General features: G+C 45.4%; 1 protein-coding gene across 1 annotated transcript in view; it reads left to right on the top strand.

Moving 5' to 3' along the window:
- Positions 1–13544, top strand: part of cog2 (component of oligomeric golgi complex 2) — a 68901-nt gene that overhangs the window by 34855 nt on the left and 20502 nt on the right. The window contains exons 8-12 of the mRNA XM_078213344.1: positions 2714–2838; positions 8048–8174; positions 8272–8411; positions 8949–9010; positions 9115–9266. Coding sequence (XP_078069470.1) covers positions 2714–2838; positions 8048–8174; positions 8272–8411; positions 8949–9010; positions 9115–9266 — 606 coding nt within the window. The remainder of the gene's footprint in view (positions 1–2713; positions 2839–8047; positions 8175–8271; positions 8412–8948; positions 9011–9114; positions 9267–13544) is intronic.

The raw sequence follows: 13544 nt of genomic DNA, 5'->3' as shown, positions 1-13544 counted from the left end.
TTTACCTTGCTAATCCCCTGACACTAAGGGACAATGTATCATGGCCAATCAGCCTAACCTGCACATCTTTGGACTGTGGGAGGAAACCAGAGCACCCGGAGGAAACCCATGCCGGGAATCAAACCCGGGTCCCTGGGGCTGTGAGGCAACGATGCTAACCGCTGTGTCACCCCAAGTAGTGACAAACAGTTTTTTGTAGACTCGAAGGAATTTTGCAGTGGTGTCCCTGAGAGATTGGTGTTGAGACCAGCTGCCTTTCTTGATACACAATGACCTGGACTTGGTTATACAGGATATAATATCAAAGTTTGCGGATGACACGAAGCTCAGAAGTGTAGTAAACAGTGGAGAAGATAGTAACAGACTTAGAGAATACCAAGGATGAGAAATTTCTGTCTTTTCGTAGAGTCTTGACATTTGAATCATGGAGTTTCCACTTTAATATTCTTCCGACCACTGCCTCCCCTCGGCCGCAGCCTCTTGCAACCCGTCTAAAGCCGGAAGGAGAGAGTCTCCGCCCAGAAAATCTCTGCCAGTAATGAGGCTGGCTGCAGGTCAGGGTATGCCACCCCTAAGCCTTGTGCCACCCTGACCTGGTTGCAGTCCACATTTACAGCTCGAGCTGCTTCACTGGTCAAGTGGTAACTGGCTTCCAGCTCCTCCTCCTACTGCTGTAGGCTTTCCGTGGTGCTGCCCTTCTGCTGCTTTGCATATAATTACAGCTGCAACGGGTCACACTTAGTCCATATCGGTGGCAGCATCCTCTTCTACACACAAGAATAGTAAGTGGTAGCAGCGAGCTTCAGCGTGAAATTGTTTCCCTCTGGGTTGGCAGGAGGGTGAGGCACGGAGCAAGGCCCGTGTCAACCAGCGCATCACCACTTGCTACAGATCACCACTGTCCCTTTACCCCTTGCAGCAACCTGGCACAGCCTATCATGGCAGCAGGGTAGTTCCCTATAGAAACTGGTTTTCTCCTGAGACCTGAGAAACTTACAATGGTGTTCAAAATCTTGATTAAGTAAATATAGTTCTTAGTGGCAGAAAGGGCGGTGGCCAAAGGTCACATTTAAGGAAATCAGTAAAAGAGCCAGAGGCGATGTGAGGAAACACAGGTTGTGATCTTGTACTGCCGTGAGAGTGGTGGAAGCAGATTCAATAGGGAGAATTGGATAAAGACTTGAAAAGGAAAACTAATTGAAGGGCTGTGCGAGCTAATTTGATAACTCTTTCAAAATAAGAACTAGAAGCAGGAGTAGGCCATCGGGCCCCTTGAACCTGCTCGAGCCGAAAGGAAACATGATAGGCCAAATGGCCTCATTCTGTGCTGTATCATCATAGAATCCCCACAGTATAGAAGAAGGCCATTCAGTCCATCGAGTCTGTACCGACCACAATCCCACCCAGGCCCCACTTATTTAACCCCACTTATTTAACCTGCCAATCCCCCTAACACTAAGTGACAATTTAGCATGGCCAATCAACATAACCCACACATCTTTGGAGTGTGGGAGGAAACCGGAGCACCCGGAGGAAACCCACTCGGGCACGGGGGGAATGTGCAAACTCCACACAGACAGTGACCTGAGGCCAGAATTGGACCTGAGTCCTTGGTGCTGTGAGGCAGCAGTGCTAAGCATTGTGTCACCATGCCGCCCAATACAGACTCATTCCATGAGTCTGTAATAAAATGCAGGAGTCTGCAGTGAGAGGTTTGCTCCTGTGCTACACAGAATGCAGAGGAAGTAGTCTGTGTTGATCAAGCAAGGCAAGCCACTGAACTATAACACATTTATTTTTATGTTATTACATTACAGCAAGTAACTCATAAAAAATTAAAATGAGGTACTATCCATATTTCGGAATTTACACTTAGTAGGCAGTCTGATTCAGCACTTTGTGATCTTCAAATCACCATATACTTTGCAATGTGACCCTTTTGTCATGTTTCTTGTGCTTTTTTTTAAGCATGCATCAAGAGTTTCATGTCCAGATAACCTGTACTGAAATGTCTGCCTGTTTTAAAATGTAGCAGATTACTTCCTCCACTGGATCCTTATCGCCTCCACCCGATCACCAGATGTGAGGAAATTTAATCCTGTGAACCCTTTCTCTGAGCAGCTGGTGCAAGCCGTCTCTCGGTTAGGATTTGAAACCAGCACACTCACACACACACACACACACACACACACACACACACACACACACACACACCCCCCCCCCCCCCAACCACTTAATTTGGGAGCCCATTCTGTGACCTAATATTTTGGTGAATGGCTATTGTAAAGCGAAAAGGAAGGAATGTCTGGCACCTGCAATTTTCCTTCATTTACGCCACTTATAAACCCTACAACCAAAAGAGAAAATGCTGGAAAATCTCAGCAGGTCCGGCATCAGTAAGGAGAGAAAAGAGCTGACGTTTCGTGTCCAGGTGACCTTTTGTCAAAGTTTTGACAAAGGGCCATCTGGACTCGAAACGTCAGCTCTTTTCTCTCCTTGCAGATGCTGCCAGACCTGCTGAGATTTTCCAGCATTTTCTCTTGGTTTCAGACGCCAGCATCTACAGTAATTTGCTTTTATAAACCTTACAAGTTCAGTTTCTTCTGTGAAAAGTTAGCAGTCTAAAAAATAACTGAGTTGGAATTGGTTGTATTCAGCAGCTTATTTGCATATATTTCTTATCGTTAGTTTAAAAGGATATTTTTCCTTCCAGGTCATCAGCGAACAATATGTTCAGTCTGGGACAAGTGGTCTTCGTGAAATGTATGGAAAACTGCTAGACTTCATTCCGAACCATTGCCGGCTTCTCCAAGTGGTGACTGGAGGAGCAGTAATCGGGTGAGTTGCATGCAACTAAAATAATCTTTCATCTGTTCAACATTCTGAAAACAACTTTCTTGACAGTCAGATGTTGCACTGGTAGCAACTTTCATCCACTACAAACTAATTGTTCACCCCCTGGGAGATCCACATAGACTGAGAATTATCAAGCATAAACTAAACAGTTGGATGATATGCTTCATATGGATTAATAATTTAATTATAAGCAAAATAGAGGGGAGAAAATTCCTTTACAAACTCCAGCAGGGTGAAAGGCAAAGGTTCACCGGGATGAAAACAGGAAGTTCAGGGTGACATAGAGGAACCTGGCAAGAGCCAAGGCTGAAGCATTTGCAACCAAAGTCAAGCTGACCCAGTACAGCTACAACGCTGATGTCCACCTGACAAAGTGGAATTCCCAGGTATATACTGTCCACAAAAAGGAAGACAAATCCAATTTGATCAATTACTGCCCCATCCATCCATGGCACGGTGGCACAATGGTTAGCACTGCTGCCTCACAGCGCCAGGGACCCGGGTTCAATTCCGGCCGTGTCTGCGTGGGTTTCCTCCGGGTGCTCTGGTTTCCTCCCACGCTCCAAAGATGGTTAGGTTGATTGGCCATGCTAAATTGACCCATGTGTTAGGGGGACTAGCTAGGGTAAATATGTGAGGTTACGGGAATAGGGCCGGATGGGATTGTGGTACAGACTTGATGGTCCAAATGGCCTCCTTCTGCACTGTAGGGATTCTATGATTCTAGTTCTATTCATGTGCTAGAAAATACCGTCAACAGTGCCATCAAGTGACATGTACTCAGCAATAACCTACTCAACAATGCTTAGTTTGAGTTCCACCAGAACTCTCAGCTCCTGACCACATTGCAGTCTTGTTACAAATATGGATAAAAGAGATGAATTCCAGAGATGAAAGGAGTGGTTACTCTTGGCATTAAGGTAGTATTTAACTGAACGTGGCACCATGGAGCCTGTGTAAAATTGAAGTCAAATGGAGAATCGGGAAAAGCTCCACTGGCTGAATCATACTTGGTACAAAGGAAGATGGTTGTGGTGATTGGAGATTAATCATCCCAGGCCATCATTGCAGCAGTTCCTCAGGGTAGTGTCTTAGACCCGACCATCTTCAGCTGCTTTATCAATACCTCCCCTCCATCGTAAGGTCAGAAGAGGGAATGTTCGCTGGTGACCGCACAGTGTTTAATATCCATTCGCATCTCTTCAAATAAGGAAATGTCTGTCACTACACGCAGCAAGACCTGGACAACATTCAGACTTGGGCGCATAAGTGGCAAATAACACGGGTGTCAATCAAAGCTTTGCAGAGGCTGCAGAAAAGACTGGCTGGAATAGTAGTATGAAAAAGACATATGTGGAGACAAGAGAACCTAGTGTTCTCCATCAAACAGAGAAGATTAGATAGATGCATACAAAATTATTAATAGTTTTGGTGAAGTTTGGCAGAAGAGTCTGTACCACAGGACACGGGTTTAAGATGATTTGCAAAACAATCAGGTGACACCAGAACAAAAACTAAGCAGCAAGTTGTGATCTGGAATGGTTGATTGGCCATGCTAAATTGCCCATAGTGTCCTGGGACGTGTAGGTTAGAGAGATTAACGGATTAAATGTGTGGGGTTGTGAGGATTGGGCCTGGGGTGGGATTGTCATCGGTGCAGACTCGATGGGCCGAATGGCCTCCTTCTGTACTGTAGGGTTTCTATGATTCTGTAGGGTTTCGATGTGCTGCCTGAAAATTTGGTGGAAGCAGATTCAGTCATACTATTCTGAATAAATACTTGAAGGAAACATTTTCACATGGTTATGGGGGGAGAACAAGGAATTGGGACTAATTGGATAGTCCCATCAAAGATCTGACATGGGCATCTTAGGCCGAAAAGCCCCTTTCAGTGGCTGTATCATTGTGTGATTCTATTAGATATTTAGCACAGAGTGGCAGAAGGGATTTAGGGATCTTATAATCCTTCGATGAGCAAAGGCACCTGCACTCTTTGTATCTGAGAACCTACTATGTGTCATCCTGGGATTTGGAGTTCCATCCCCACTCATCTTGACCACCTGGAATAGGGCTCCAACCTGACATCTGTTGTCAGAGAAAGAGATGCTGATTTTTCCAAAGAAAATATCTTGTATTACATTGAGTAAATGGAACTTTGAATTTATTTTTAGTTTGCAATGAGTTTCTAGATATCAAAGAGTTTGCCTTTGAGTTTACATAAACTGGCGTTAATTTATAGTTAGAAAATCCCAGAATCCTACAGTGCAGAAGGAGGCCATTCGGCCCATTGAGTCTGCACTGACAACAATCCCACCCAGCCCCTATCTCCATAACCCTATGCATTTACCCTAGCTAGTCCCCCTGACACTAACGAGCAAGTTAGCACGGCCAATCCACCTAACCTGCACATCTTTGGACTGTGGGAGGAAACTGGAGCACCCAGAGGAAACCCACACAGACACGGGGAGAATGTGCAAACTCCACACAGACAGTGACCCAAGCTGGGAATTGAACCCTGGTCCCTGATGCTATGAGGCAGCAGTGCCAACCACTGTGCCGCCCTGTTGTTATCTTATCCTGTTGGAAACCTAACCATATCAAACACAGGTAGATAACACTAAAGCATGTGCTATTCTGTGGATTGTGTAATTGGCAGCTACTTGACCACTTCCAGTGATCTAACAATTTAACATGTGTTTTTTTGAAATATTCTTTCATGGGATGTGGGTGTCTTTGGCAAGGCCAGCATTGTTGCCCATACCTAATTGTCCTTGAGAATGTTACGAGTTTTCATCCTTGCATTTGGGACACCCTTCTGCAGCTAATCATTTGGATCAGCTGGCTGATCATTTGTCTCGGGGCTGTTCCTTATTACTGGGTTCATCACGCAACCTGAGAACCATTCAGCCTGCACTACTTCTTATGATCTTTGTTATGAAGGGGGAGGTTCGATCTCCTCTCTGAGAACTAACACTCAACCACTCAAAGAGAAGTACCTTCCTTCATAATCATTAAAGAGTGTGTGAGGAGGAGTAATAGCTGCGCTTCAACCAAAATAATTTTTGGTTAAACCAAAATAACCACCTGAGACTCTCTCTGTAAAAGCGACAAGTAACATTGTATTTATCTAACTAACAGTTAACTAAACTATTAATAAACCCAATGAAACATGATTCTAATGGAATGCTGTTTAGATAAATACAATTCGCACTGATTAACAAAAGAATAGAATTTCTAGTCACTCAAAATTTCAACCAGGTTTGTCGTCTTCCGGAATCTTTGCTGTCTTCTGTCTTCACTATCGAGATGAGGCTTTCTTTTAGAACATAGAACATAGAACATTACAGCGCAGAACAGGCCCTTCGGCCCACGATGTTGCACCGACCAGTTAAAAAAAAAAAAAAACTGTGACCCTCCAACCTAAACCAATTTCTTTTCGTCCATGAACCTATCTACGGATCTCTTAAACGCCCCCAAACTAGGCGCATTTACTACTGATGCTGGCAGGGCATTCCAATCCCTCACCACCCTCTGGGTAAAGAACCTACCCCTGACATCGGTTCTATAACTACCCCCCCTCAATTTAAAGCCATGCCCCCTCGTGCTGGATTTCTCCATCAGAGGAAAAAGGCTATCACTATCCACCCTATCTAAACCTCTAATCATCTTATATGTTTCAATAAGATCCCCTCTTAGCCGCCGCCTTTCCAGCGAAAACAATCCCAAATCCCTCAGCCTCTCCTCATAGGATCTCCCCTCCATACCAGGCAACATCCTGGTAAACCTCCTCTGCACCCTCTCCAAAGCCTCCACATCCTTCCTGTAATGTGGGGACCAGAACTGCACACAGTACTCCAAGTGCGGCCGCACCAGAGTTGTGTACAGTTGCAACATAACGCTACGACTCCTAAATTCAATCCCCCTACCAATAAACGCCAAGACACCATATGCCTTCTTAACAACCTTATCTACTTGATTCCCAACTTTCAGGGATCTATGCACACATACACCTAGATCCCTCTGCTCCTCCACACTATTCAAAGTCCTCCCGTTAGCCCTATACTCAACACATCTGTTATTCCTACCAAAGTGAATTACCTCACACTTCTCCGCATTAAACTCCATCCGCCACCTCTCGGCCCAACTTTGCAACCTGTCTAAGTCTTCCTGCAAACTACGACACCCTTCCTCACTGTCTACCACACCACCGACTTTGGTGTCATCAGCAAATTTGCTAATCCACCCAACTATACCCTCATCCAGATCATTAATAAATATTACAAACAGCAGTGGCCCCAAAACAGATCCCTGAGGTACACCACTTGTAACCGCACTCCATGATGAATATTTACTATCAACCACCACCCTCTGTTTCCTATCCGCTAGCCAATTCCTGATCCAATTTCCTTTTAAGACATACATGTGGCTGTTATGCTGGCAGAGACATTTGCTGGCTGTGTCTCTCTCTCTCTCTCTCAAGCTGTGAGCTGTGGCAGAGGCTGGCTGGCAGAGGCAGTTGCTGTCTGGCTCTCTGGAGCTGGGAGCTGGCTATAATACCCCTGATGACATACCAAAATCCCCACATTGAGTGGTTTACAGGTTCCCAAAACATCAAATTCAAATCTGATAGGCTGCTGTTATTCGAATGCCTAGTTTAAACTGATTGGTTAAAATTCAAAAACAACCTGTTGTCTAAGCAGCACTACTGCCTGGCCTCGCAATACAATGTTTCACTCTGTACTCTCTGTGTACTTGCAATTTGTATCTGCATCTCTTTTAAAAACACCATTTGTTTTAACAGAACCATGAAATTTTACCACTCTTAGCATTTTACAGTTTTAAAATAATTTTACAAACACTATCTTCACACTTTTGTCCTTGCGTTCACTATCTCTATGACCGGCAATGTCCAGATGTACTCCTTGTAAAAATAACTGTACATTTGGATTAAATTAGGGGTGCATTCGCAACCGATGTCTGACCAAAAATACTGGCACTTTTATTGGACACAAGGGCAAAGCAAACCTGCAGTGTGCAAATGAGGCTGGTGTACTTAGAAATTGGTGTACTTAGAAATTGGTGTACTTAGAAATGACACCAGTTGCACATATAGAACCATTGTCTGCATGTCAGTTATCATAAATCACTGCATTTACTGTTGCCTGACCCTTGTGTATGCTCTGTGTTCCAGCGATAAGACAGAAGTCATTCCAGGCTATGATTTTACAGTGAATTCCGTCTGGCCCGAAATGGTACGAGGTTTAGAGGAAAAGGTGCCGTCACTATTTAACCCAGGAAATCCAGACATGTTCCATGAGGTAACTAACTACGCGCAAGATTTTATATTTTGATAAATGCAATTATTCTCCGGGACTTTTTTTTCCCCCTAACCGTTCTCCGTATTGGATATTGCAGAAATACACAATTACTATGGAGTTTATTCGGAAATTTGAGTGGCAGTGTGCATCTCAAGCAAGTGTAAAGAGACTGAGATCGCACTCGGCGTACAAGAGTTTCAACAATAAATGGAGCCTGCCTGTTTATTACCAAATCAGGTTCGTCTGCAGTCAGTGACTGTATTGTCTTCAGCCCATGTTTTTTAGTTTATTTATTAGTGTCGCAAGTCGGCTTACATTAACACTGCGACGAAGCAACTGTGAAAATCCCCCAGTCGCCACACTCCAGCACCTGTTCGGGGACACCAAGGGAGAATTTAGCACAGCCAATGGCACCTAACCAGCCTCGGACTGTGGGAGGAAACCGGAGCACCCGGAGGAATACCATGCAGACACGGGGAGAAGATGCAGACTCCGCACAGTGACCCAAGCCAGGAATTCCTGGGTCCCCTGCGCCGTAAGGCAGCAGTGCTAACCACTGTGCCATCCCAGTAATTTCACAAGTGTAGCCGTTGCATTGTCTGCTCCTGATCATTTGTGCCAATAACGTTTCATTATTCAATAATTTGAGTTAACAACGTACTTAGCACAGAGTCTAACTTTTCAACAGTCCTTATTTTGCTTCAGCTTGTCCAGATATAAGTTTTAAAAAAAGAAATAACATGAGCATTTGCACTTTACCCAATCCTTTATCAGGTTCAAGGAAATTGCTGGAAATTTGGAGGCGACTATGTCTGAAGGTTTGAAGGAAGCACCAGGTAGGAGCTTTGTAACAATAGAGCCAGTTCTAAAAGGAGCCTCTTTAAGCACAACATATCCCATGTGAACACACAGGGCTGACGCTCGAGTTTTTTTGACGCAGATGGAAGTGAGTTTCGGCTTTTGGTTACACATGTTCTGTGGCAGAACCTCCTGAAATGCTGGGCAGATCACATCTATCTCCCCCCACTCGCTCACCGCTTCTGGAAGCTGACTCTGCAGTTACTAGCACGCTACTCAAAGTGGGTAGATGAGGTGAGTGAGATCCCTTTCTCTGTCTCGGGTAGAAAACACTTGGAATCTTGCCGCACAGAAGGAGATGCATGTGCATTTGCTATCGGCTCAAAAGAACGATCCGATTAACCCCACTCTTCCCTTGCACTTTCCCCGTAGCCCTGCTGTTGGTTTACTTTTCAGCTATGTGCCAGTTCCTCTTTTCAAAGTCACTATTGCGTCGGTTTCCCCCACTTGTCCAGCAGCGCATTCCAGATCATCGTACCCCACTGTGTTTTTAAAAGAAAATGTTCACCTCATCTTCCCTCCCTGACTTTCTTGTTCAATGAGGAAGGTCATTGAGCTGCTAGCGATGCTTGTGGTAAACGTGTTGATCAGTTAATGGTTTTAACCAGATTGAGGTGGACTAGTTGCATTTGGTAAAGTGTGCTGAATGCACCACTGGTGTTGTAGATGGTCTGCCACTTCCTTAGTATCAGCCTAAACAACCTCAGACAAATGGATAGCAGGGCATCTAATTGAAATTAGTGCAGTTAGTTAGTGGGCTTCTGTACAAAGCTATCAGGCCTTAACATTTGTTGGAAAAGTTATATCTCTTTTTTAAAAATCCTCAACACTTCTGCACGCAAAAGGATTGTGGAAATTTGGAACCCTCTCCCCAAAAGGCTGTTCTGGTTGTAATTTCAATATTGAGATTGATCAATTTTTGTTGGTGGCGGCATGGTGGCCCAGTGGTTAGTATTGCTGCCTCACAGCGCCAAGGAACCTGGGTTCAATTCCCAGCTCGGGTCACTGTCTGTGTGGAGTCTGCACGTTCTCCCCGTGTCTGCATGGGTTTCCTCCGGGTGCTCCGGTTTCCTCCCACAGTCTGAAAGACGTGCTGCTTGGGTGCATTGGCCATGCTAAATTCTCCCTCAGTGTACAGGTGCCGGAGTGTGGCAACTAGGGGATTTTCACAGTTACTTCATTGCAGTGTTAATGTAAGCCTACTTGTGACACTAATAAATAAACTTTAAAAGTTCACTCAAGGAGTCTGAGTTGCTGTGGCAACATGTACTTTTATATGCATGTTGTAGGTCGGAGCTATGAGTAGTGAGACTCCCAACTTTCTATTATGTGCTGACGAGGTACCTCTCCCACAGTTACCACCCGCCGCTGACGGGTGTTGGAAGGATTTTCAGGTTGATACTTAACATGTCCAGCTGTGTTGTGAACGCACCTTCCTTGACCATCAAATCCTGAGGTGGGCCTCAAATTCTGAACTCTGATGCAGGGACACCACCCACTGCATCACAGGAGCTGCAGATTCTTGTCAGGTAGGAGGTTAAGGAGTCAAGGCAGGTAGATTGAGTAAAGAGATGGATCATCCACAACAGGCTGCAGGGTCTGTATGTCTTACTGCATACCTTGTGTTTCCTACAAGGAGCAATGTCAATTCAGCTCATTTTCTCTGCTACTGACCACTTTCCCATACCTATCCTTGCCACACAGGAAGCATTTCTTAAATCATTGTTTACCATTGTACTTTGTTAATTCTCTTAGTACTAATGGAGTTTTTAAAAAAAATCATCTCACAGAAAAACCACTCTAACTCAATAGACGATGTCGATTCAGTTGTTAGTCTGGACAATGTGCTTGAGGGAAGAGCCAAGCAACTGAATTCGTATAGAGTCAGAGGTTTACAGCATGGAAACAGGCCCTTCAGCCCAACTTGTCCATGCCGCCCAGTATTTACAGCTAAGCTAGTCCCAATTGCCTGCGTTTGGCCCATATCCCTCTGTACCCATCTTACCCATGTAACTGTCTAAACGCTTTTTGAAAGACAAAATTGTACCCGCCTCTGGCAACTCGTTCCAGACACACACTACCCTCTGAGTGGAAAAAATTGCCCCTCTGCACCCTTTTGTATCCCTCCCCTCTCACCTTAAACCTGTGCCCTCTAGTTTTAGACTCCCCCGCCTTTGGGAAAAGACGTTGACCACCGAGGCTTTGTCGTTTGTTAGAATCGTAGAATCCTTACAGTGCAGAAAGAGGCCATTTGGCCCATCGAGTCTGCACCGACCACAATCCCATCCAAATCCTATTCCCGTAACCCCACATATTTACCCTGCTAATCCCCCTGACACCAGGGTCGATTTAACCTGGCCAATCAACCTAACCTGCACATCTTTGGACCTTGGGAGGAAACCGGAGCACCCGGAGGAAACCCATGCAGACACGGGGAGAACGTGCAGACTCCGCACAGACAGTGACCCGTGGCCAGAATTGCTTGAGGCAGCAGTGCTAACCACTGTGCCACCGTGCCACCCCTTGTTAAAATATGTATCTTAATGGCAGCTTTCAGAATTGACCCAGTAGTTATTTAAATTCATACGGCTCCGGTGACTGGTGCTTTACAACAACAACATGTATTTATATAGTGCCTTAAATATAAGAAGAACATCACAAAGTGACTTACGAGGCATCTGATCTTGAACTTCCTATGAAAATAGGCAGCAAATCTCTGTAGTTGGTGAGGAAAGGATTAAAAACACTAAGCATAGTTTTAGCACAAGAATTAGATTTTTCCCGTTCTGTTATATTAACTTGGTGCTGCAAATGTACATTGTTGTATTAGCAGTTAGAGGATATAGTGGGCAATGGCGCCACCTAGGGGCATCAGTGCAATCACCACGTTACCAACAACAACTTGAATTTGCACCTTTTAATGAGGAGGCAATGGCTTAGTGGTATTATCACTAAACTATTCATCTAGAAACTCAGCTAATGTTCTGGGGACCCGGGTTCAAATCACGCCATTGACGGAAGGGGTCATCAACAGTGCTATCAAGCAGCACCTGCTCAGCAATAACCTGCTCAGTTACACCCAGTTTGGGTTTCGCCAGGGTCACTCAGCTCCTGACCTCATTACAGCCTTGGTTCAAACATGGACAAAAGAGCTGAATTCGAGGTGAGGTGAGAGTAACAGACGTCAAGCTCGCATTTAACTGAGTGTGGTATCAAGGAGCCCTAGTGAAACTGGAATCAATGGGTATCGGGGCAAACTCTCCGCTGGTTGGAGTCATACCTGGTACATAGGAAGATGGTTGTTGAGGGTCAGTCATCTCAGCTCCAGGACATCTCTGCAGGAGTCCCTCAGGGCAGTGTCCTAGGCCCAACCATCTTCAGCTGCTTCATCAATGACCTTCCCTCCGTCATAAAATCAGAAATGGGGATGTTTGCCGATGATTGCACAATGTTCCGCACCATTCGCGACTCCTCAGATACTGAAGCAGTTCATGTTCAAATGCAACAAGATCTGGACAATATCCAGGCTTGGGCTGACAAGTGGCAAATAACATTCGCGCCACACAAATGCCAGGCAATGACCATCACCAATAAGAGACACTCTAACCACCGCCCCATAACATTCAATGGTGTTGCCATCACTGAATCCCCCACTGTCAACATCCTTGGGGTTACCATTGACCAGAAACTCAACTGGACTCACCACATAAACACAGTGGCTACAAGAGCAGGTCAGAGGCTAGGAATACTGCAGTGAGTAACTCACCTCCCGACTCCCCAGAGCCTATCCACCATCTACAAGGCACAAGTCAGGAGTGTGATGGAATACTCCTCACTTGCCTGGATGGGTGCAGCTCCAACAACAGTCAAGAAGCTCAACACCATCCAGGACAAAGCAGCCGCTTGATTGACACCACATCCACAAACACTCATTCCCTCCACCACCGACGCTCAGTAGCAGCAGTGTGTACTATCTACAAGATGCACTGCAGCAATTCACCAAAGATCCTTCGACACCTTGCAAACCCACGACCACTTCCATCTAGAAGGACAAGGGCAGCAGATAAATGGGAACACCATCACCTGCAAGTTTCCCTCCAAGCCACTCCCCATTCTGACTTGGAAATATATCGCCGTTCCTTTGCAGTCGCTGGATCAAAATCCTGGAATTCCCTCCCTAACGGCATTGTGGGTCAACCCACAGCATGTGGACTGCAGCGATTCAAGAAGGCAGCTCATCACCACCACCTTCCCAAAGGGCCACTAAGGATGGGCAATAAATGTTGGCCAGCCAGTGACGCCCATGTCCCACGAATTAAAAAAATGTCGAAGCATTCCAAGGATTTTTAAAAATAAAATGTGATACTGAGCTACATAAGATATGAGGAAAGCTTGGCCCAAATATTAGGCTTTTGAAGGCAGAAGAGATGGCCGTCCTTACCCAGTCTGGCCTACATGTGACTCCAGAGCCACAGCAATGTGGTTGACTCTCAACTGACCTCTGAAGTGGCC

Source organism: Mustelus asterias, chromosome 5 (assembly GCF_964213995.1).
Source record: "Mustelus asterias chromosome 5, sMusAst1.hap1.1, whole genome shotgun sequence".
Lineage (NCBI taxonomy): Eukaryota > Metazoa > Chordata > Chondrichthyes > Carcharhiniformes > Triakidae > Mustelus > Mustelus asterias.
This window is presented reverse-complemented; position numbering and strand designations above follow the sequence as displayed.